At 43.4% G+C, this 26,060-nt stretch overlaps 1 protein-coding gene and 1 non-coding gene across 5 annotated transcripts in view; one reads left to right on the top strand and one right to left on the bottom strand.

The window, feature by feature from the left end:
- slc43a1a (solute carrier family 43 member 1a) overlaps window positions 1–26,060 on the top strand; it is a 39,972-nt gene that overhangs the window by 7,692 nt on the left and 6,220 nt on the right. For 3 of the 4 annotated variants that reach the window (XM_061835518.1, XM_061835516.1, XM_061835515.1), the window contains exons 2-11: window positions 4,415–4,575; window positions 6,013–6,205; window positions 7,853–7,908; window positions 9,677–9,753; window positions 23,317–23,409; window positions 23,541–23,674; window positions 23,766–23,893; window positions 24,180–24,326; window positions 24,407–24,442; window positions 24,526–24,661. In XM_061835518.1, coding sequence (XP_061691502.1) covers window positions 4,422–4,575; window positions 6,013–6,205; window positions 7,853–7,908; window positions 9,677–9,753; window positions 23,317–23,409; window positions 23,541–23,674; window positions 23,766–23,893; window positions 24,180–24,326; window positions 24,407–24,442; window positions 24,526–24,661 — 1,154 coding nt within the window. In that variant the 5' untranslated portion in view covers window positions 4,415–4,421. Of the gene's footprint in view, window positions 1–4,414; window positions 4,576–4,743; window positions 6,206–7,852; window positions 7,909–9,676; window positions 9,754–23,316; window positions 23,410–23,540; window positions 23,675–23,765; window positions 23,894–24,179; window positions 24,327–24,406; window positions 24,443–24,525; window positions 24,662–26,060 lie in introns of those variants that run through there. The other variant, XM_061835519.1, reaches the window with a different exon arrangement.
- Window positions 3,667–3,739, bottom strand: trnai-gau (transfer RNA isoleucine (anticodon GAU)). The gene has a single exon. It is a non-coding gene; the product is annotated as a tRNA-Ile (tRNA).

The raw sequence follows: 26,060 nt of genomic DNA, 5'->3' as shown, positions 1-26,060 counted from the left end.
ATTGTGGATTGACTGGCCCGTGGTGGAAATCAGGTTATGGTACCTGCTGGCGTATGTTATGCACAATGAACACTGTCACAGGTGTATTTTATTGATGGAATTTTGAATGCATAGAGATACCGTGACGAGATCCTGAGGCCCACTATTGTGCCATTCACCCACAACCATCCTCAAATGTTGCAGCATGATCATACATGGCACTATGTTGCAAGGATCTGTATACAATTCCTGGACGCTGTAAAGACCCCAGTTCTTAGACAACCAGCATACTTCCCTGACATGTCACCTATTGAGGTTTTCGGGATGCTCTTGATCGGCGTGTATGACAGCATGTTCCAGATTCTGCCAATATCCAGCAACTTCGCACAGCCTTTGAAGAGGGGTGGACCGATATTGGACAGGCCACAATAAACAATATGATCATTTGTGAAGGAGATGTGTTGCACTGTGTGAGGCAAATGTTGGTCACACAAGATACTGACTGGCTTTCTAACCCCCCACAAGTGGCCTTTTATTGTGGTCAGCCTAATGGACAGCCTGTGCAATATTCATGCTGTCTAATCAGCCTCTTGAAATGCAACACCTGTGAGGTGGGATGGATTACTTCAACAAAATGAGAAATCCCTACCATATATATACATAATTAATTTGAAGTCAGAAGTTTAGGTCCACTGCAAAAACACACATTTCGTTTTTTGTCTCTGTTTTAAGTCAAATCATCCTAAACCTCTCCTGTTTCAGGTCCGTCAGGATCACCAAAATTATTTAATGAATATAGAAAGATAAGCGGCACGGTGGATCAGCTGGTAAAGCGTTGGCCACACAGTTCTGAGGTCCTGGGTTCATTCCCAGACCCGCCTGTGTGGAGTTTGCATGTTCTCCCCGTACCTGCGTGGGTTTCCTCCGGGCACTCAGGTTTCCTCCCACATTCCAAAAACATGCAACATTAACTGGACACTCTAAATTGCCCCGATATGTGATTGTGAGTGTGGCTGTTTGTCTCGATGTGCCCTGCGATTGGCTGGCAACCAGTTCAGGGTGTACCCCGCCTCCTGCCCGTTGACAGCTGGGATAGGCTCCAACACTCCCCGTGACCCTCCTGAGGATAAGCGGCAAAGAAAATGGAGGGATATAAAAATAGGATACTTTTTTAAAGAATTTTATATTTTCTTCTTAAAGGTCAGAAATTTACATTAAAAAAGTACTGTGTCTTTAAGGGACACAGGGAAGCTCAGATGATGAGGTCATAACATTGGAAACTATCAGGATAGGTTAACTGACAACATATGAGTTAATTGAGAGCACAAGAGGGAATGTATTTAAGGCCACAGCTCAAACACTGCTTCCTTGTTTGAAATTATGGGTAAATCAAAAGAAAACTTGCCTGGGAAATCAGAGAAAGAATCGTAGTGCGCCACAAATATGGCTCATCCTTGGGTGAAATTTCCAGAGGCTTAAAGGTGCCACGTTTATCTGGTAACAACTACAAACATCATGGGAATGTCCAGGCATCACACCGCTCAGGAAGGAGACAGGCTCTGTGTCCCAGAGATGAACAGTTTTTAGTCCGAAATGTGCAAATCAACCCTAGAACAAAAGCTAAAGATCTTTTGAAGATGTGGATGACGCTGGTAATGCTGGTAAGAATGTGTCATTATCCACAGTGAAACGAGTCCTGGACAAACATAGGCTGAAAGGCCACTCTCCAGGAATGAAGCCATTACTCCTAAAGTAACATAAAAAAGACAGATTAGAGTTTGTGGAAAGACACCAAGATCTTAACTTCTGGAGACGTCCTGTGGTCTGATGAAACTAAAGTGGAGCTGTTTGGCCATAATGACCAACGTAGCATCAGGAGGAAAAAGCTGGAAGTTTGTACACCTGTCAACACTATACCAACTGTGAAGAATGGAGGGGTCAGCACCATGTGGTGTATGTTTTTTTCTTTTTTTTGTTTTGGAACTGGAGGTCTTCATAAAATACACAGCATCATGAAAAAAATTACATGGAGATATTAAAGGGGAAATCAAGTGCTTTGCATGACCAGTGTAGGTCACGTAATATGTACGCTATTTTGACAATGTGATGTTAAATCCTCTCTCATTTAATAGTGTTTTGAGAAGATTTTTATCGACAATTACGAATTTTCAGGGGTGCTACCATTTTTGCAAGTCACATGACCTACGTGCGCAGATGTGACGTGTACCGTGCCGTTCCAAACGGTGGATTACATGGGACAGAATTTATTCCCAACGCCGATTTCTCGTATTTATTTTCATCTGATGAAGAACTAGCAGTATCGGTTGATCGGGAAGATGGAGGAACACTTCCATACAGATTTGAACCTGGGGCTGAAAATGTTGAATATTTGGATGGTTCTTCAACCGGAATGAAGCGGAGTCTGACTAATTGGAGGCTTATGCGCGACATAAGTGCGTAAACAAAAGCCCCTGGGTGCTCTGGGCCGGCAGCAGCGGATGGTTCTTCGGACAGGAATGACGCAGAATCTGATGAGCGAGCTCCGGCTGCTAAAGGCCTCCGCCGCCACCAAAGGCAGGCTGCGAGCCGAGCTTCGACATCTGGCGAAGCCGTCAGCCGAGCTCCGGCGGCGACAGATGCTTTTAGCTGAGGTTAGGTAGCAGCGGAGGCCATAAGCCGAGTTTCGGTGGCGGCGGAGGCCTTTAGCTCCAGGGGCCTTTGTTTACGCACTTATGTCCCATGTGTAGGCCTCCGAGTAGTCAGGCTCTGCGTCATTCTGCCTGAAGAACCATCCGAATATTCAACATTTGGAGCCACAGGTTCAAATCTGTACGGAAGTATTCCTCCGTCTTCCCGATCAACCAATACTGCTAGTTCTTCATCAGATGAGGATAAATGTGAGAAATCTCTCTGTCATTATTGTGGCATTTAACAAAATTAAAACAAATTTTCTGATCCTGACTGACCTGAAACAGTAGAGGTTTAGTTTGGTTTGACTTCAGACAGTGAGACAAAAAATTAAATGTGTTTTTGCTGTGTATGTAAGCTTCTGGCTATAGGTAAATTGATAGATTGAGTGCGTGTTTGTCAGGGTGGTCATGACTGTGGTGGTCATTCATGTTTGAGGTTGAAGTGACCTGTCCTGTGTGTGCAGCAATGTGCAAATGTTCTCTCAGCCGGCTGATATTATTTGCTCCGTGACATCATCTGTCACAGGGTGCATGTGTTTATATTTGTGTATGTGTATGCAACACCTCTCAATTCCGGCACATCCCGTGCTGCAGTCAGGTAATGCTGGATAGACATCAGTCCTCCTTGCGGCATCGCTTTCATGTGGAAACGTTGCCCTTATTGACCTCTCTGCATTGTGGAACAGACAGCGGGTATCGTGAATGTCAAACTGGAAGAATCACCCAACGCACGGGGCGTTAGGGAAAGGGAGAGAAAATGTACAGTATTTCGGAACTATAAAATATTACTTTCTTTCTCTTGTAGTGGAACAAGATGCTACCACATTTCATTGCAAAGACATCTGTGATATTATATAAGTAAGTTTCTTTCGGCTTGTCCCTTTCGGGTTCGCCACAGCGTGTCATCTCAGATGAACGCACATATGTTTGGCACAATTTTTTTTTTTTTTTTTTTACGCCGGATGCCCTTCCTGACGCAACCCTTCTCAGGGAGTGGAGGCCCCAGTGGGATACGAACCCACAACCCCTGGTTTATCAAACCAGTGCTCTAACCACTGAGCTACGGGGCCTCCTTCATCTGTGATATTATATAACATTTGAAAATGTTGAAATGTCAAACGAGCTGTAGAAATATTTGCATAATATACATAATATTGTGACGGAACAATTCGGTGTTTTGTTTTTTTTACCACTTTCCATTCCAACAGGTCAACTTAAAAAAGTCACAAAAAAGAAGTAGCTGAAAAAAAAAATAGACACCAACAATTTGAATAACCACTTGAGTCATGTTTTAAATATTCACATTCACATCTGGAAGGTCTCCGGTTTCAGAATAGTTGTAATTTTTTTAATCTCTTGAAAGAACAACTTCAGTGTTCTTCAGTCCACATGATCTCCTAAGAATAGGGATATCATTTAAAATTCACTAAATCAAACTCAAGGCAGCACGGTGGAGCAGCTGCAGAGCGCTGCTTTCCTCCCACATCACAAAAAGATGCAACATTAATTGGAGACTCTAAATTGCCCCTAGGTTAGATTGATTGTGAGTGTGTCTGTTGTCTGTCTCCATGTGCCCTGCAATTGGCTGGCAACCAGTTCAGAGTGTACCCCGCCTCCTTCCCATTGACCGCGACCCTCGTGAGGATAAGCGGCTCAGAGAATTCATGGATAGATGAATGAAGTTTGAACATGTCTTTTGTATAGTTACTGATGTGCCAATAACGTCTTTCTCCTTTGTGTCCCAGAGCAGCGATGGCGCCCTCGCTTCTCCTGGCCTACAGGAGGCGTTGGTGGATGGCGGTAACGGCAGTAATCGAGAATCTGCTGTGCTCGGCCGTGCTCTTGGGCTGGGGCTCCCTGCTCATCATGCTCAAACGAGAGGGCTTCTATTCGCACCTTTGCTCAGGTGAGCCCTGCACTCAGCATTAAAGCTTGGTGACTTCTACAGTTTGCATTGTCGACAAAACTGTCACAAATTTAGTCATGACAATGCCAGTAATTATGCACGAGTCAAGTATGACCGATTGAAATGGCTAACTGAGGTCCTGAATTGACATTGCTCATTATTTTGCAGCTCCGTTGAAAAGAAATACCAGTAATCCATCGTTTTTCGCGGTTAATTGGTACCAGACCCACCCGTGAAAAGTGAAAAACCATCAAGTAGGGGTAAATGGCGTTTTTTATTTATTTTTTTGCTTCATCGGTCCTTGTCGTCTTGCTGGGGATGTTGCATTATATATATCAATGCGGGCTCCCGCTACAGTACTGTATGAATGCATGCTGCTGTTTTTTTAAGTTCAATTTTTTTCAATTACAGTATTTATTTTTTTGCTTCATTGGTCCATGCTGTCGTGCCCTAGACGGTGCATCAGTATGGAGCGATCTGACTTTTTTTGGGGGGGGGAATTGTCAGAAATCCGCGATGCACTGAATTCGCGATAGGAGATCCGCCAAGTAGGGAGGGATTACTGTATGTATGTAACAACCGTAGGGAGTGGGGAATAAAGTGTACATATCGTATATATTAACATATAATGGTTATTGTGAAACGCGAAACCAATTGCCTTGGGTTAAAATTTCACATTTTTGTCTATTTCATTATTATATAACTACCAGGCCTCAGATCATTGAGTACAGGGATGCCCACACTTTTTTGCCCCAAGATCTACTTTTCAAGCAACCAGCCTCTTGCAGTCTACCGATGTGGTGCGGGAGGCGGCGGGGGGCATCGTCGTAACTGCTGTGGAGAAAGCAAGAGCAGATGGTAAATAGGAAGCCAGCTTGCTAGAATGCACCTTCATGTGCACATGCTGAGTGACACATGTTTAAAAAGGACAGGATTGATCAACGGGACTGTCAGTCAACTGACGCGCGCGATCAATGTATTGGCCACACCTAAATCAAGTGACGAGATAGATGGCAGGCAGACGTTTTTATTGGCACGCGGGCACACAATCGACCAAAACGCTCTCGGCGATCAATGCATTGGGCACCTCTGATTTAGTACCAGCCCGCACAGATAGAATGATATCTTAATTAAATTACATGTTTTTTCCATGTTTTTTTTTTGGAGCAGGTGGCATGACTTGAGAACTTTGGCACCCGCCACAAGGCTCACCTCACAGGGGAAGTGTGTGGGAAAAAAAAGCTCCCTGCAAATGGATATCCTAACACCCCCACTGCTCTTCCAATGTCAAGCTTCCAATGTCAAAAACTCCACCAGGGCCAACCGCTCACCCAGGCCCAGCACATTGCCCTTCTGTCCGTGTCAGGAACCAAGTTAGGGACCACTGCGCCGACATGGTTCATTAACAGCTTTTTGTTATGCTCATGTGACGCACAGAGAACGATTCGGTGGTGGTGCCTCTCAGCAACTCGTCCGATGGTGAGCAGGAGGAATGGCTCAGTTGTGTGAACCAGGAGGAGATGTTGAATCTGGGCTTCACTATTGGCTCCTTCCTGCTCAGCGCCACCACCTTGCCTCTTGGGATCCTGATGGACAGGTTTGGACCGCGTCCCATTCGCCTGATGGGCAGGTAATGCAATGGAAGTCATCACAAACTACTTAACCCAATTCCTCATAATCAGGTTGGGGGCATGGACCAAGGTAGAACATATACTATTTTTGATAGGGATCCAGATGTCGGGATTTTTTTTATGATGATCCAGATTTACATTAGATTCTTCAGCCTAATAATGGAAGATGCTAAAGTGCAAATTTGAGGGGAATGGTGAATGATGTGAATGTTAACTCATTTTATCTGGATGATTATTAATAAGGACGACGTTGGAGAATGGGGGTGGAGTGAAAAAGAACCCCAAAATCTCACTAGTTAGAATTTTAGGTACACCTGCACAAGCCAATGAAAAGTTGCCTTTTTTGACACAACACTTGTATTGGATTTTATTTGAATGTGCAGGTCTACCAAAAGAGGGATGGACATTGCGAAGATTAATAGTAATTGAATTATTTAATATTTATTGCTATATTTTTAAAATTAATTTGAGACAGCATACAGTATCAAGAGAAATGCTTTTTTTCCAGCAACGTTGGAGAAATTTGTAAAAATATGTTTTGCATAAAAATGCAGTATGTTTTAAATGGAGGTCAAAAGGACTTCTCAAACCTTTTGAGTCCAGGAGCCCCGAACACGGGAGTTATCTTGACAAGGATCCCTCAACGAAAACGAGAACTACCACCTGCTCCCCGAAATGAGTTGAATTGATTGTAATCATCAATCGTCATCATCTGACGTGCACCGCTTCCACTAGCAACATGACTGCGAGCAGAGAGATGCTACTTTATAAAAGCATCATTGCCAATTTAGCAATTTAGTTGCTGTATTTAATGACTTTTTGGACTGCTCTCATGACAGGTTTTCTCCCCAAAAAAGTGACTAGTGTGTTTAATTCTTGCTAATTTTCAGTCAACATAAGTAGAACAAAAGAATCTCTTGCCTTTAATTCGTTGGTAGGAGTAATGGGTTTAGTATGCTTAATTGGTTTGACAATACCTCCAAGTCGGTATGCAGTTTTTTAGAATGATATCATTTATCACAAATCATTTTGCTGACCTCACTGGTGTCGCTGGACTCCAATTTAAGAACCAGTGGTTTAAACGATCAATTAATCAGCAAAGTACAAATGTTAATAAATGTGAACATATAAATATAATGATCCTGTAATCATGATTAGAATTGTGGATTAATGGTCAAATCCCTTTTCTTTTTTTATTTAGATGTGAGTGATTCTTTATCTCTGACACCAGTAGTAAAAAGTGGACTGATGGCATTCCCAAAGTGGGAGGAGGGACTTTTTTCTTTTCTGTGAGTCAGTGTGTAAAAGGTGGGGCACGAGTGTGTTTAGACTTGAGACTGCAAATCGTGGAGTGGTAGAAAGTGTTGTCGCGCTTGTCATATTTTCAAAAAAGAAAAAAAAAGGGAACCTAGACATGTAACATTTAGGTCATGAATGAAATGAATTGCAGATATCAACCACATTCCCTTATTATTCACTTGCGCGCTGGTCATGTTGCTCAAAAGTTACATTGGTATTACTCATTCACAAATACACGGTCGTGGACGAGTAAGATGTCGTTGACACACATTTAAAAGTGCTATGAATGTGCAAGGATGAGATGACGTTGCATGTTGGAGGTTTCACAGTAGTTCCTCTGGTTACAGCTCATGCTTTGGTTTGTCCTGCATCATGATGGCCGTATCTGCCTACGACCCCCCAAGTGAGCACACGCATGGACACACACAAACACACACACACAAACAAAAACAAAGATATCAACCCATCAGCTGGGATAAATATAAGATTGGCTGCTCTCAGAAGTGTGTTGGAAATTAAAAGTGAAAGGTGATGAGTGCCAAAGTTTCACACGGAACGCCAAAAGACCGCATGCCGCTCACTAATGTGTCTGCTGGCAACAGCAAAACAAAGAAAGGCGCGCCTGCGACGTAACAATATTAAGTCATCGCGAGCTAGCCACAGTTTAAAGTGAGTGTTAGTGTATTACCAAGTATTAATGTGACACAAACTTAAGAGAACAAAAATACATCTATGAGGCATATTATGTGAGAAAACTCCAGTCCGCCATTGTGCAGGAAAAGTTGGGTAAAACATCCACGATTTTTACTCCACCCCAATGACTCAAGTAAAAGTAAAAACTATTTAATATACTTATCTGGAGGAGTACTTCAGGGGAAGTATTCAGTGAAAAAAATAGTCAAGTACAAAGCGACTGGTGAGTAATATCGGATTTATATTTTTACAGAAAGCATAAACTAGTAAAAAAAAAAAAATGGGAACAAAATTTTAGATGTTAACCAACAAAATCAGGTTAATGGAAACAATAAATTCAATCTCTATAAACTAACATAAGGCAAATAATGCCACAAGAAATTGTCTATAATTAAGTTTCTTTCTTTACACTCATGAAACAGCATAATAGGACACAAAGCAGACTAGCCAGAGAATACACAGTCGTGCTTTTCTCTATTGTTCTACCAATTTCACAAAAAAGACTCACTTTGACAGTCTCCTATTACTAGTAGCTCCTTTGGATTGGAGAAGCGGAGTCATGTGACAGTACCTAACGCGCCAGTCTCTAACAAACAAAAGCAAGTAGTTCCCACAAATAAAAATGGATTAGAGATTAGCTAGAATGTAGCTCCATGTATCCTAGAAAAAGTACCGTTTTGAAAATACTCAAGTAAAATAAAAAAGTGTGTTGCAGTTAAACTACTCTGACACGTACCATTTTTAGTAAGACTGCCCCACAGTTCTGAGAAACAGGGTTCAAATCCCAGCCCCGCCTTTATGGAGTATGCACTATTTTCCCTGTGCCTCTGTGGGTTTTCTCCCGGACTCCAGTATCCTCCCACATCCCCAAAACATGCATGCTAGGTTAAATGAAGACTAAATTGCCCATAAGTGGGACTCTGAGTGCAATTGGTTGTTTCTATATGCCCCGCGATTGGGTGGCAATTGGTTCAGGGTCTATCCCGCCTCCTGCTTGTTGACAGGTGGGATAGCCTCAGGCACTCCCACGACCCTTGTGAGGATAAGCATCTCTGATAATGGATAGATAGATTTAAGTAAATATAACTGAGAATATGTAGCGCATCACTACACCCACTGTGTGCAGGTGTACCTCATGATGTCCCATGTGTGTACTATGTTCCATGGTCGATAATTGGACACTCTAAATTGCCCCTAGGTGTGATTGTGAGTGCGGCTGTTTGTCTCGATGTCCCCTGCGATTGGCTGGCAACCAGTTCAGGGTGTACCTCGCCTCCTGCCCGATGACAGCTGGGATAGGCTCCAGCACTCCCCGCGACCCTTGTGAGGATAAGCGGCAAAAAATGGATAGATGGATGGATGGGGATGTTCCATGGTGTCAGCATTGGACTTGAGTTACACATAAACCCAGACATACTAAACGCAGTGAAATGAGACAAACACAATGACACTTTTGGTATTTAACTCTTTCCTTGCAGCGCTGTCAGCCCTCATATTTCTGGCCCTGTCCATGAACGGTTTTGGAGGCATCTGCCTGACCTTCACCTCGCTCACGGTAAGACACACAACCGACAAAAAATAACAAATAAAAAAACACCGTAATACTCACTTTACACACACAGTATACTGTATCCCTGTGGACGGCGTGCATTCTGAGGCTTTTGAGGTTGTACATTTCTGAAAAAATCATGAAAATGCAGAGTTCAAGACTACATGAAAGGCGCATTGAAAGAGAAGGGCAAATATACGTAGGAAGTCATGTGATGTAAGTGGACTTACATTTAAAAATACAATGGGTACGGTGGTATTTGACTTTTAGCGTTGTGATTTTTTCCATATAAAAATTTTGTCCATTATGAATACAGTGGTTACCTAGATACGAAAAGTCTACACACTCGTCTTCAAATGTGAGGATTTCGTAAAATAAAAAACGAGACCAAGAGAAATAATTTGAAAACAATTTCCACCATAATGTGACCCATAACCTGTTCAACTCAATGTAATATTTGCCATCTTGTTGAGAGGGGAAGTAAAAAAAAAACAATTGAACAAAAGCACACAACCTCACATGACTGGAATGTGGCCACAAACTGTCCCCTCACGGGTGATGAAGACACCTTGGATTGTAAACAGCATTCTCCAGTTATGTTTGTTATGCTCATATGACGCACAGAGAACGATTGTGGTGGTGTTATGGCGCAACATTCCTTGTTACAAAGGCATCCATCCATTTTCCACCGTTTAACCGAGGTCGGGTCGTGAGTGCAGTGACTTTACCAGAGACGCCCAGGCTTCCGTTTCCCCGGCCACTTCATCCAGATCTCCCGGAGGGATCTGGAGGCATTCCCATGCCAGTTGAGAGAAATAATTTCTCCAGCGTGTCCTGGGTCATCTGCTAGGTCTCCTCCCGGTGGGACATGCCCTGAACACCTCACCAGGTAGGTGTCCGAGAGGCATCCGATCAGATGCCCCAGCCACCTCATCTGGCTCCTCTCAATGCAGAAGAGCAGCGGCTTGACACTCACCCCCTCACAGATGACTGAGATTCTCACCCTATGTCTAAAGGAGAGCCCAGATATCCTCAGGAAGAAATTAATTTTGGCCGCTTTTATCCAGCATCTTGTTCTTTCAGTCATAACCCACAGTTCATGATCATAGGTGAGGGTAGGAACATCGATCGACCAGTAAATAGAGTTTTTACCACAACGGAGCGATACAAAGTCTGCATCACTGCAGACGTTGCACCGATCTGCCTGTCGATCCGCTGTTCTATTCTTCCCTCTCTCTTGAAAAAGACCCCAAGTTACGTGAACTCCTCCACTTGGGGCAGGATCTGATCTCCGACCTGGAGCGGGCACGCCTCCCTTTTCAGACTGAGGACCATGGTCTCAGATCTGGAGGTGCTGATTCTCAACCCAGCTACTTCACACTCGGCTGGACACTGCTCCAGCGAGAGTTGCAAATCTCAGATTGATGAAAAAGCAAAAACAGAGATGAAATACTGAGGCCACTAAACTGCCCCCCCTCTACACCTCTGCTCCCTCTAGAGATTTTTTCATGAAAGTTATGAACAAAATCAATGACAAAGGGCAGCCTTGGTGGAGTCTAACTCTCACTGAAATGAGTCTCACCTAGAGCCTGGAATGCGGACAAAACTCTAATACTGGGACCGAACAGCCCATATCAGAAGGTTTGGTACCCATACTCCCGAAGGACACCTTCTCCAAATCCACAAAACAAATATAGATTGGTTGGGTGAACTCCCATGCACTCTCGAGCACCCTGCCCAGGGTATAGTCCACTCTTTCATGACCCGGACGAAAACCACATTGCTCCTCCTGACTCTGAGATTCGACTTCCTGACAGAGTCTCCTCTCCAGCACCCATGAATTGACCTTACTAGGGAAGCTGAGGAGTGTGAGCCCCCTGTAGTTGGAAGATCTCCACTCACCCTTCTTAAAAAGCGTGACCACCACCCCAGTCTGACAATCCAGAGACACTGTGACATAAGCAAAGTTTGTTTGGGAGGAGGTGGGAGTTGAAAGTCTTTCTGACAGGGGATTCTGCCAGACGTTCCCAGCAGACCCTCACAATACATTTGGGCCTGCCACGTTGGACTGCCATCTTCCCCCCCAATAGAGCCTACTCAGCACCAGGTGGTGATCAGTTGACAGCTTCACTATTCTCTTCACCCAAGTGTCCAAGACAATGCGGCCGCAAGTCCGATGACACGACCACAGTCGATCATCGAACTGTGACCTAGTGTGCCCTGGTGCCCAGTGCACACGGACACCCGTATGCCTGAAGATGGTGTTCGTTATGGTCTCACTATCATTGTGGACATGAGGATTGAAGTCCCCCAGCAGAACAATGGACTCCCCAGAGGGAGCGCTCTCCAGCACTCTCGGTAAGTACTCCAAAAAGGGTGGGTATTCTGAACTGTTGTTTGATGCATAGGCACAAGCAACAGTCAGGATCCATCCCCCCGCCCCGACCTACAGGTGCTGAGCCGGGGGGCAATAAATATACAAACACCTACTCAGTGCCTCTCACCGTCGGCAACTCCAGTGTGGAAAAGTATTGAACCCCTCTCAAGAGGACTGGTACCAGAGCCCAAGCCGTGTGTGGAGGCGACCCCAACTATATATTGTTGGAACTTCTCGACTTCACACACCAACTCGGGCTCCTTCCCTGCCAGAGAGGGGACATTCCACGTCCCGAGAGCCAGCTTCTGTAGCCGGGGATCAGATTGCCAATGTCCCTGGCATTGACCACTGCCCAGCCCATGGGCAGGGGGACCCACATTACCCTTTCGGGCTGTGCCAGGCTGAGCCCCATAGGTAAAGGTCCGGACACCATTCGCTCGCCTTCCCGCACTAAGACCTGGCTCCAGAGTGTTGCAAGGGAAACCCAGATAAAATAATTGTATTAGTCATGGGAGTTTATGGAGCCCTGCTATGACTGATCCCTCACCTTGGACCTTTTTGCCGTAGGTGAACCTACCAGGGGTGTGATGCCCCAGACAACTTATCTCCTTGGATTATTGAGACACGTAAACCCCTCCACCATGCTAAGGTGACAGCTCAAGGAGGGGCTGTCGCGAGTGGGGTCATGCACTGCTGACATACAAGTACGCTGTTGCGGGTGTTGGCGCCATCCATTATTCCAGATCTCTGCTCTATCTGCAGTGTGTAGATTCACACAACAGAGACATGCAGGGGAAAGCTTACTGTTTATTGTATTTGCCAGCTTGTGACCTAATGAGGCAGTGAGTTAAGGAGGTAAACAATGATCAATGAACTGCAATCATCATTTAAAACATCAGTGCTTTGCTCAGAGTTGTTGTTGAGTTAGTCCCTAATTAACACAAATAGAAGAGTTAACGGTTACTTGTGTTTGCTAGCATGGAAGCAAACAAGCTAGCAAGGTAAGGAGCTAAATAATTTGCTCCACCCGGTAAAGTCGTTCAAAACATGCTTCCCTCTGAGCTGTTTTGTGTGTTAGTCCACTATTAACACAAACGCAGGAACATTAACTGCTTATTCAGTATAACTTCATTGGCACGTTCTTCACCCTGTAGTTGACGACAGTGAACATCAACATATATTTGATTAACAGGTGAAGGGCTCGTCTTCAGCAGGCCAACTACACAGTCGTGCAGCTCTTAATTCTTTATTTCAGACCCAGAGTGATCCATATCACTGTTGAAAGAAAAATTATTTAAAAGAGAAACAAGACATTATAATAATAAACACAATAATAAAAATAAAAAAACAATATAGCTTTAAAACCAAAATAAAATGAATAGATGATCAGCCTTGCAGAAGGTAATTTGTTTTCATTATTTCCTGGGGATAAAAAAATGGTTCTAATCTATATTCTAACAAATCGGAGGTGGACCGGTGCCCCAGTAAGATTGTCCAACCATTTTCCTTCTGCTCTATTGTAGAGACACTGCACCTTTTATTTAACTTTTTCCACTTTGAGGCCAAATTGGTGAATAATAAATAAACTTTATCTTGTCAACACATGTCACAGAATATAGTTGCCCTTTTTTATGGCTGTTACCGGAATGGCTGCTTGTCAGTGACCACCATGTACTGTGGTTCAAATATTTAGAGTTATGTTTAGAGGTGCTGCAGTACATGACAAGTGCCCGCAGGCAGATACAAATAAGAATCATGCTGTGTTTTCATTGGCACACGTGTTCCGAGTCTGGCACATGCCGATCTTCCTCGTGAGGCTGAAGTGGCGCTAAAATGACAGCTTTTCACAGCTGCTTTTGTTCAAGCCGCCGGAGCCTCAAGTGTCTGCGTTGCCTAAGAAAAAAACTGCCCTCGTGTTCTTTTATCAGGAACGTTTGAGTAGCTAGCGTGGCTGCAGCCTCTGTTTGCCTCAGCTGAGGCAACAATGTGTGTTTTATTTACATTTGCATCAGACACATGTTCTCGCGTGTGATGTGTCAGCTGCTAAGAACAGTCATCAGGTGGATTTGATTGTTGCTGCGCCTACCATGTCCTGGCAAGTATTTTGGTTTGCGCTCTCCCGACAGCAGCAATGCGTACATTTCCATCCCCTCTTGTCCAACCAATCGCGGCCCTCGCTCGGCCACACACCCTCCGCCCACTAGCTTTCGGCCCACTCGCCTCTATTTCAAACGGTCAAGGCCACACTTTCTCCTCTCTTAGCCTTCCCATTGCTTTCCATTTTGCACATTAGTCTGTAACTAAACAATTCAGTCTTGATACATGCGGTTGTGTAATCCATCCACGTGTTTTGGTACACGTAGAAATGAACACGAAACAGAGTCAAAGATGAATATTGGAAGATGATGTTGGACTTGCATGGATGAGCACCTTCTACAGCCAGGATCTTCATTTACATTCAGGACACATTTTACAGTGAAACTTTCGCTAGTGTCCACTCGCTTGATTGTGAACCCCCTGTGAGTCCTTAATTAGCACGTCACAAGTTTTTCATGGGATACAACGACAGCGTAGTAAAATCAAGTTTATTCTTTGTGCTTCGTACACTGTCTTTACAGAAGACAACACACGATCGTACACGATTGTACACATTTTATTTTGACTTGCAGAAACCAAAATTACTGGAATATCCATGCTAGGCAAATAGGTGTCACTAACACCCTTCTTTGGTCTACATCTACATTTTGAATTGGCTCTACAATATGGATGGGTTCTGTGCTCAATCACGTAATGTACCTGTGCATACCGACACTTAACAATTTTTAACAAGTTTTTTTTTTTTTTGCTTCTAAAACAGTGCTGTAATGTGAACAAACACTGAAAATTACGCTGTTTGTATGCATGTTCATTATAAAGAGGCCCCGCACCTCTAGTTACTGCCAGATATTGGCTACTGAACATGTACTGTAACAAGTGACCTGCATATGTTCCTGGCTTATTCAAATACACTCCATACTGAGGGTACAGCTTGTTAAAGTTTATGTCGTTCATTAATTATTCTCTGCTTGGCCAAGTTAAAAGCATGCACCTATGTTATTGTAAAATTATAATCATGTCTTCAAATAACATTTGTATGAACATTTTTGCGTGTTGCACATGCATTGCACACAACTGAAACTTGATGTTACCGCAGACGTAGAAGCTAAGATGATAGGAAAGTACTGGGTTGCCATGGTAACCGCAGACACTACGCTCTGTGGGTATCATCATCATGATTTTAAAGCCCTATTATTTTCATTTTTTATACATCCCACAGATGGATACACTTCAATGCATCACATTAATTAGAAAATCCTTTATTAATGTAAAGAATATATAATAAAACTTTCTTTGGTATTAACATTAAGATTTTCACTTTTTTTGCTTCGTGGTTGCGCTATATTGCAGACTTTTATTATAGTTGTTATTCTCTTTTATACTATTTTTTTTTTGTTGGCACAGATACATGCACACAATATTTAGGCATGTCACAACAGCAAATTTTTTAGAACGATATTTCCCAAAATCCTTCATGATAAATATCATATCATTGTTTTTTATAATAAAACTTTCTTTGGTATTAACATTAAGATCTTTATCTTTATAGATCTCTTTCTTTTTTTGCTTCGTGGCTGCACTATATTGCGGACTTTTATTAGAGTTGTTACTCTCTTTTATACCCAATTTTTTGTTGTCACAGACACACACACATAATCTGTTTAGGCGTGTCACAATAGCAATTTTTTTCAATGATATTTCCCAAAACTTTCATTTTTTTAAGGGAGTGGGGGGGAGGGGGGCTATGGTGTGGGTACATATTTGATTGCTTCTGGGTCCAGACACAGACCGCGGTCTGGCAGTGACCGACCTCTTTATGTTGTCACAATCGAGCGACCCAGTGAGTGGTTTAGCTTCTTAGCGCACGAGCTAGTTAGCTCACAGGCTAGCACATCTAAATATCCCTAAAGTGTACAAATATGTGCATTGACTGATCCAAATCTGTGCGTTGTGAGCAGGGGGCCAGGTCTTACCACAACAATGAAAATTGATTAAGTGTGGAAAAAAGTCTAATTTATTGTATTTATTGAACAATAACCCGGCCTACTCGGCCTTTGATTGGCTAGTGCAAAGACAGGACTTGTACCTTTATTGGGTAAGCTATGCTGTTCATCTGTGGATGCGGATTCGCCATGCTTTATTCGTCCCTGGTCATTTTTGTGCATCTTAGACCCACATCAAACGAGATCACTCCACAACTATAGTTCGACTTAAAGGCCTCTAAAACGTGTCGCAAGCGCCTTACTACATGCGCATGTGTGCAAACACGGAGTTGTCCCTGTTTGACCTCCGTTTGAGTTTTCCCTTCTCCACTGCAAAGTAACAAGTACCACAGTGTTGTTATTGTTGGTCCGATCGAGGAGTTTGAGGGTCACGTCACATCCTGATTGGAGACATTTGCCTCAAATACCAACCACTCACTTTCCTTCAATGAGGACTTTCAGTTACCATCAGAAGGAAAATTCCTTTTTACTACAATAAACAAACTGTTTCTTTACATAGCGTTCATCACATTATAAAACACATTATATCAGCTTGTTTTGTCGCATATGGTAGCTGCTTACCAGGATATTCTTCTCACAGCTACCGACTACCTGTGGCTAGTGTAACAGCTAACATTAGCAGTGCTGATGTTTCACAATAGCACGATAGTAGTACTGTATTGCCAACTCCTCAATAAGGAAAGTAGCAATTGGCTGTCCTAAAAGTTGCTAGAAAACACTAGATGAAGTCATAGTGTCATTTACATAACCAATTGCAATGGATGCTATATGAGAGAGGAATCACATTGTGGGAGAGATAAAAATTGACCTTAAAAAATACAAAGTATGATTAGTATGGCGGCATGGTGGCGCGATGGTTCTTTGTGAATGGTGGGCAAATACAGAGATTTGTAGCATGTGTGGTAATGCTTAGTAAGGTGATGTCTGTGGTCATTCGGGTGGTCAACTTTATTGTTGCCCGAGCTTTATCGGATCGCGAGTTTAAAACACCACTGAATGCATATGGGAATTAATTATCCCAGTCTACTTTTGCATAACATTGTGAGTTTGGGGTCAACAGCAAAAGTATTGCAACTTGCATGAGCCAAGAAGAGTCCAGTCTGGACTCTTCTTGATGCCATTAGATTTGTGCAGAAATGATGTACTCGTAACTGGAAATATTGGGCACTAAAGCGTGCTTCATGTCCACAAAAATGTCAGACCGCACAATTACATTTTGTGTATTTTATTTCCCTCCATAGTTCAGAATGTCTTTTTTACGCTTGAGCGTCCTCTCTCACTCTCACACCCGCACTGGCCTAAATGCACACTACACTTGTGAAACCTACAGCGTTAAAAATGTGCCACAATATTCAACCAATCATGGTTGGACAGCAGGGCAAATTCTGATTGGGTGTTTGCTATCCAATCACATTTTACGGCAACGATCTCGCGGAGGCCTTGAGCAGCTGATAGAACTTTTGGGATTTCAATGTATTAAAACAGACTTCACCACTGTCATAGTAATATTTCATTCTGTTTGGTTTTGTGTTGTTATGCCTCGAGGCAACAGCAGTTGATTTTTTTTTTTTGTCTTTATTGCTCGCTGTCTTTCGTGCGTGTAACCAAACGTCCTACAGGTTTCAGACAGATACTATTGTACAATTGATGTACAGTTTTTCCCACCTCTTAGTTATGAATGGACAGTAAATACCCAGTCAGAATTTGGCTTGCGGTCCGACTCCTGATTGGTAGAAAATTGTGTATTGGCAGATTTGTAAGTAACATTGTCATGTTTTAGAAGCGTATAGAACAGTGTCATGTGCGCGTGGGGCAATGCATCTTTGAGCCCTGGAGAGAGGCCACGTGCAAGCGTGAAAAAAATTTTGAGGGAGTGTGAGGAGAACTGTGGGTGAAGAAAATTAACATTTCCACTAAATATAATTGTGTTTATCCAATAAACGCGTTTTTGTACACACAAAACATGCTTCATTATTTTGGGTTACAAGTAATTTTGGCACAAATCTAATGCCATGTTTCTCAAAATGAAACACGCCAAGTATCATAAGCTACCTAACAGCGAATGGCTCCTGAACATTTATTATATATTAGACCTTATTGAACATCTGAACAAGCTCGATGTGGAAACACAAGGCATTGGAAATCTTATCCCCTCAACAAACTGTTTGCATTTGAAAACACACCGGAACTCTTTATCATGGATATTGAAATGACTCGACGTATACATGCGAGTAGTCGTTCTCACATCTTAAAAACATCAAGACCAACATAAGATCCCGATGAACGAATGGAGGCCTGAATGCCTGCATCAACCGTAACCTCGGCAGGTATCAACTAGACTACAAAGCTGTCAGTAGCCGTGCAACAGCAGAAGTTGAATTAGGGTTAAGAATTATTCTGATTTATAATTGCTTTCATGGGTCTCTTGAGCTTGGTTTGCGCTTGACATGACAATATGACCTTAAAATAGAGTTCCATTTTTTTTCCCCATGAAAATCAGATTTCCGAATTAGATCTTTGGTTTCTTCTCACAAAGGAGATGGTTTCCCGCCAAATCATTACCAGAAGCACACACCTTCCGGCATTCCTTTTAGGTGTGCCTTCCTTTAGTTAATTTATAATAACCATTGTTTGACTTTTATGCTTCAGGAATGAAGACAAGCCTCTTGTGCACAGTCTTAACAGCCGTGGAATTCCCTCCAGGGGCCTGTTTGGAAAAAAAAGTCCCGTTCTTACACTCTATTACGAGACCTGTCAACCGTTCCCTGCGCTCAGCAAATATTAAGAAACAAATCACTGCGGGGAATGATGGAGGAGCCTCTGTAAAGTCATGTGGGTTCAACTCCAAAGGAAGCTTAAAACTTTCATGTTGTTGTTATTGGAAGGAGTCTTGTGATCGAGCAACAATCATCTCAGCGTTTTTTTCTTCTTTTTGTACACGCTGCAGAGCAGCTGGCCGAGGGATCGTTCTTTAACATTATCTGACCTAATCAGCTGTCATTTGGTGTTTCCTGCTGGGAGTTTTGGGAGAAGGGCTGCAGCTGTCCAACCCAAAGAATTCCCACTGCACTACTTTGTTTTGTTATTAGTAACAAAGGTTCTGATAAAGATGTGGATTTAGTTGTGTTTTTTTCACATTGCAATAAATGTAAAGTTGTTTCTTTCCATTTTCCTTATTTTCTCAGCAGTGCTGAGGTTCATGGCAGTGACAGATTCACACATTTGTGAGGCCACCAGTGGCATATTTGCCATTATATTAGCAACCTGACAATAAAAACATTTACGACCTGACATTTGAAACAGATTCTTAAGCTCCGGCAATGGTCTTCAATTGGATCCCGTTTTAATTGGATGTCAATTTTTGAGAAAACGTTAAGGATAGATTTAATATCTTAAATGTTGAATGGGATTGAGCTTCCGCTTCGTTATCCTCATAACTGCATCAGCAAATGTGTTTTTATACAGTTTTACAGAATCAAGTCAGCATGGGCATTGAGAAGATTGAATAGGGTGTCTATTGCATGAGAAGAGAGGGAGGTAGACTCTAAATTGCCCCTAAAGTGTGATTGTGAGCGCGACTGTCGTTTGTGTCCATGTGCCCTGCAATTGGGGGGCAACCAGTTAAGGGTGTACCCTGCCTCCTGCCCATTGACAGCTGGGATGGGCTCCGGCACTCCAGCGACCCTCGTGAGGAAAAGCAGCTCAGAAAATGGATAGCATGGAATGTGAGAATGGGCAGCGTCGTGAACCAAAGTGATCTATGAGCAGTATGAATCAAAGGGAAATTGAATAGCTCTTGATCCATATTCAGAAGTGATCCAAATAAGGACTGTTTGGCTTTAATGGGAGACTCTGCTTGACTGGGTTATTTCTGTCCTTTACACTCCTTTCATCCGTGATTATAACTAATACTGTACGCGCACCCCTTTTTTCCACTAAATTGCACTTCCCTTCGAATTTAGTGTTGCATAATTGAACGTGAAATTTGGCACGGTCTCTGTGAGCGATTAGCAGTGATTAAAGTCACTGCCAGGGTTGTACAAGCCTCAGTTGAACGAGCCCACCAGGAACACAGCGTGAGATGATTAGAAGTGACAAGTGAGCAGCCTGGTCTTCATCTGGGGCCGACTTCTCTTCCCCACCTAACCCTTGTGAGCCTCCGTACGTCACTCAACGCAATCAATGCTGGACACGAATGTTCTTTAGTTTGCTGGAAACATCTGCAAGTTACTTACCTGACATGGCAAGAATAAATTTGCTTCAACTAGTAAGAGACAAACTCTGCCGTGTGTGGAGGGCCACTCAGCTACCTTTGAGAAATTTTAGAGTGCAGTACAAAACTGGATCATTCTCAGAAGCCATAAATGAGGATGGGTGTTCTCCAACATCCTCAGGAAATATTTTTTTATTCCATTTAAGCCACCATCAGCATCATCATTGTGTCAGCACTCATGCTTGTGCCCTAGTTGTCACAGGACAGCAGTCAAGAACACAAGCACACGGGAAACGTGCAAGTTTTCAAAGGTCTTTAGCACAGTGAAGTTCCTGGATGGTCTTGTGACTCTCTCTCCATGTCCATTTTGACATTTGCTTTTTCGGTATTAAGAGAAACTGCTCCTAAAGGGTGACTGCTGTACATCACCAGCCAAATGCACAAACTTATTCAATGTAACAATACAAAAGCTGTCATCCCTCCATCCATTTTCTTTGCCACTTGTCCTGGGTCATGACCGAGGGTCGCAGGGAGTGCAGGAGCCTATCCCAGCTGTCAATGGGCAGTGGCAGGGCACATAGAGACAAACAGCCACACTCACAATCACACCTTAGGGCAATTTAGACTGTCCAATTGATGCTGCATGTTTTTTGGGATGTGGTAGGAAACCGGAGTGCCTGGAGAAAACCCACGCAGGCAAAGGGAGAACATGCAGACTTCACACAGGCGGGTTTGGGATTGAACCCAGGACCTCAGAACTGTGAGGCCAACACTTTACTAGCTGAGCCACCGTGACGCCCAGCCATTATCCCATTTTTTTTTTTTTATAATGCTGGTCCTCGTCAAGGTGCTAGTTGGGTGTAAGCCAGCAGAACTAAAACTGAATAAATAGGGAGGGTTTCCATCAGGAATGGAGGACATCCATCTATAAAAGCTAAGACAAAACTTCATCTGAATCAGTTACCCCAAATAGGGGAAAAACTGAATAACTGGTATGTTGGTGTGTTTTGTTAGAAAGTGGAATAAAAGGGAAATTAGGTGAAATTTATCCAATAGGCCATGTAATATGTACTCTATTTTGACAATGTGATGTTACATCCTCTCTCATTTAATAGTGTTTTGAGAAGATTTTTATTGACAATTATGAATTTTCAGGGGCGCTGCCATTTTCGCGAGTCACATGACTTACATGTGAGGATGTGACGTGTAAGGTACCACACCAAAGGCTCGATTACATTGTGCCCAGCGCTGATTTCTTTGATTTATCCCCATCTCATGGAGAAGTAACAGTATCGGTTGATCGGGAAGACAGAGGAATACTTCCATACACATTAGAACCTGTGGCTGTAAATAATTTTGAATATTCAGATGGTTCTTTGGGCGGAATGACGCCAGAATCTGACTACTCGGAGGCCTACGCGCGGGATGTAAGTGCGTAAACAAAGACCCCCGGAGCTCCGGGGTAGCAGATGCGGATGGTTCTTAGGACAGGAATGACGCGGAGTCTGCCGAGTAAGTTCCGGCAGTGGGCCTTTAGCCGAACTTCGGCCTCCGGCCGAGAAATCAGAATCCAAGAAATCAGCGCTGGGCACAATGTAATCGAGCCTTTGTTGCAGCAAAGTACATGTCACATCCGCGCACGTAGGTCATGTGACTCACGAAAATAGCAGAGCCCCTGAAAATTCGTAATTGTTAATAAAAATCTTCTCAAAACACTATTAAATGAGAGAGGATTTAACATCACATTGTGAAAACAGGGTACATATTACATAACCTATTGGATACGCTGTTCATTCAAAGCACTGGTTTTCCCCTTTAAATTACAGTACACTGTATGAGTTGAGGCCACAGTAAAGGGCTTTGTTGTACGGATTATGCCGTATTATGCTGTAAACAGGTCAATCTGATGTGACGTCTTAGTGCCTGGCGTCAGCGTTTCTTTTCCGTCGACATTCAACAACATTTTAATCCACCGATACTGAGAAGGTGTGGAAATTGCAATATGAGTGGCGGTATGGCTCAGTCTGCCTCTGTTGTATGAGGTCAGCATCCAACCAGCCCAGAAGTCTGCTGTGTTCCGTCCTCGTGGCACTGAATGCAATCGTGTTCAAATAACTGGAGTACTCACAATGTCATTGAGTTCACACCTACAGCACTGCAACGGAATTGTGCAGTCTGGCTGACATTCACACTGACGATGGCTGATGGCTGCCCCCTCTACCGGTCAAATTTACACCCAAAGAAAGAAAACAACAAAAGGAAAACAGATGTCGCCCCCTGCTGGTCAAACTCACACAAAGAAAGAATGATGGGGGTGGGGATCAGTTTTTAGAATATCAAGATATGTAATTGAGGAAACTTTCATTATGTGAGGGGAAAAACAATGAGTAAGGCTGCAACTAACAATTATTTGAATAATTGATGAATCTGTTGATCATTTGATGAATCTGATTAAAAATTTTTCCATCCCTTTATTCAAATACAGGACAATCAACACTGCTATGCCCACTTTGGCTCAAACAATCAATCTGACACTGCCCCTACTATGCCTTGACCTTGCAATTCACATTTTATTTCTTCTGTGGTTGTCATGGGGTCTTGTGTTCCCATTCGTATATCCACCTCTTTGATTTGTCATCAATTTTCCTCCTGTGGTCACACTCAGGGAGGGCTCCCGTGGATCTCCATTTTCTGAATATGTTCAACAGTAGTCACAGAAACATCGAGCTTTCACATGCTGGTCTGTCATTGGCTTTCTAGTCTCCTGATTAGTTAGTTGGGCACAGATCGATTGGAAGATAAGAGAATAGCCATGTTGTTTGGGAATCTGTTTCTTGGTAACTAAAGATTTTCAAAGTCTTTGTTTGATGTTCCGCCAGCTGCCCAACATGTTCGGTGCTCTGAGCTCCACCATTATGTCTCTGATGATTGGCTCGTACGCCTCCTCTGCTGTCACCTTCCCTGGAGTCAAGGTACACGCAGGTCAACGTTTGTTCTACTTAATGTTTTGTTCAATGCGACAGTATTGAATATTGCAGGTATATGCCGTACAATTGCATGTATTTTGACAGAAATCCAAGATATGATTGCATTTATTTTCCAGCTCATCTACGACGCCGGTGTGTCCTTTGAGGTGATCATGTGGGGCTGGGCGGGCCTTGCCGGATTTGTCTTTGCTAACTGCTTCCTAAATTGGCCCAAGGAAGGTTTTCCGACGCCCGAAGAAGTTGATTACAGGTTGGTGTGTGACGTCCGGCATCTAATCAGGCCCCAAATTGGACAAACTTAATTCCAACATTTCTTTTTCGTTTTGTCCTGTGTGTGGCAGTAAAATCCTCACAACGCAAGAGCTGCCGTCTCCAGACCAGAAGGTTGTTGGAGACAGACTGAGAGAAAAAAATAGCGACGTCCAGCACTCCACGGAGAAACTTCCCAATGGAGGCGATGTTGCACCCAGTAGGTCAAAAACACGTCACGCAAAACAATGCACAATCGCCTTTCGTCACTGTACGTGGAAGTGAGGTCCAGCATTTGTCTGTTTTCTACATGCTTGTATGGGTATTTTTTCTCAATCTACTCACCAAAAAAAAGCATACGAAACAAAGATAAAGGACCCCTTGTCTGGTATTATTGTTTGGGCTTGGTGAGAACCGAAGTACACTTGTTTTGGATCTCGTTTGATTGTTCCTAATGAAGTGAATTGTTTATTTTGTTTAAAAAAAAAGTCTCCTCCTCTCTCAAGATGCTGTTCCCTTCCGTCGCTCCGTCTTCTCCCCCATTTTTCTGTGGAGTCTCGTCACTATGGGGATGTCGCAGCTGAGAATCATCTTCTTCATGGGTGCCATGAATAAGATGCTGGAGTTCATGGTGATGCACGGCGAAGAACACCGTGAGTGTCACCGTGCAGCCGTTACAGTCCCGGAAGACCAGTTACTTTGCTGACAGAGTGGTTCTTTTCCCTCGTTACAGCATTGGAAGATTTGGTGATTGAGAGCGCAGAGAAAGGTGAGCAATTGCGGGATGAAGACACGCCGCTCCATAAAAGCCCCGTTTTGGTTGCCGAGATGACTTTGCGCACTCTCTTTCAGTGAGTTTCTACTCTTCGATCTTCGGCACCCTGCAGCTTCTCTGCCTCGTCACGTGTCCCTTGATTGGTTACATCATGGACTGGAAAATGAAGGAGTGTGAAGACGACAAGCCTCTCACAGCAGAAAGTAAAACGAGGTAGTGGATCTCAGGGAAATGTTCCCCAAAACTAAATTTGTGGATGAACAGGGCTCTAGAGTCCAACCAATACATCCATCCATCCATTTTCTTCCCCGCTTATCCTCACAAGGGTCGTGGGGACTGCTGGAGCCGATCCCAGCTGTCAATGGGCAGGAGGCGGGGTGTACCCTGAACTGGTTGCCAGCCAATTGCAGGGCACATAGAGACAAACAGTTGCACTCAAAATCACACCTATGGGCAATTTAGAGTGTCCAATTAATCTTGCATGTTTTTGGGATGTGGGAGGAAACCAGAGTGCCCGGACAAAACCCACATAGGCATGGTGAGAACATGCAAACTCCACACAGGCAGGGCCGGGATTGAACCCGGGTCCTCAGAGATGTGAGGCCAACTCTTTACCAGCTGTATACATATATGATAGATGTATACATATATATTTTAAATTCCCCTTTTTTTGTCAAAACTAATTTGTTAAACGTTTTAAGAAAACTAGATGGCTGATCAAACTTTTTGCACCTTCAAAGCCAATTGTCACGTGCGTGCCTGTGTGTGTGTGTTGTGTTGGGATTAGTCTATTGTCTGAACTTGTAAAACTGCAGTGTGGTACGGTCAAAAACCTGGGTGAAACTGCATGCTGGTGCACCAGTGCAACTAATTAGTTTGGAGCCTCATTAATTGAAATGAGGATAGTCAGAGCAATGACAAGTGATAAGACACTGAAGATTCCAAAGGCCCACAAGTTTGACTCCCCCCTGGAGTTGTCCTCAAGCAACTCAGTTGGTAGAGGCATCGTATCCCGATCAGAAGCCCGTGGATTCGACCTGCCACCCTGCCCCCTGTGACCATGCGAAATGTCCTCCAGCAAGATCCACCCATCTATTCATTTTCCAACCCACTTATCCTCGCAAGCATCGTGGGAGCGCTGGAACCTATCCCAGCCAACAGGTGGACTACACCCTGAACCGGTACATACCGACACCATCACCGAGCGGGAATCGATCCCACGCTGCTTGCACCAAAGTGAGCCGTGTGTAACACTACACCATCAGTGACTCTTCTCGAGCACGATACTGAACACAAATTGCTCCTGATGATGCGCCATCAGTTGGTGAATGTGGAGACAGTTACAGTGAAGAAAATAAGTATTTTAACACCGAGCTATATTGCAAGTTGTCCCACTTAGAAATCATGGAGGGGTCTGAAATTTTCATTGTAGGTGCATGTCCACTGCGTGAGAGATAATCCAAAAAGAAAAATCGTGTGATTTTGGACTGGAAAATGTATGATTTTTAACGATTTATTTTTGTGATACAGCTGCAAATTAGTATTTGAACACCTGTCTATCAGCTAGAATTATGACCCACAAAGACCTGTTAGTCTGCCTTTAAAAGTCCAC

Source organism: Syngnathoides biaculeatus, chromosome 11 (assembly GCF_019802595.1).
Source record: "Syngnathoides biaculeatus isolate LvHL_M chromosome 11, ASM1980259v1, whole genome shotgun sequence".
Taxonomy (NCBI): domain Eukaryota; kingdom Metazoa; phylum Chordata; class Actinopteri; order Syngnathiformes; family Syngnathidae; genus Syngnathoides; species Syngnathoides biaculeatus.
This window is presented reverse-complemented; position numbering and strand designations above follow the sequence as displayed.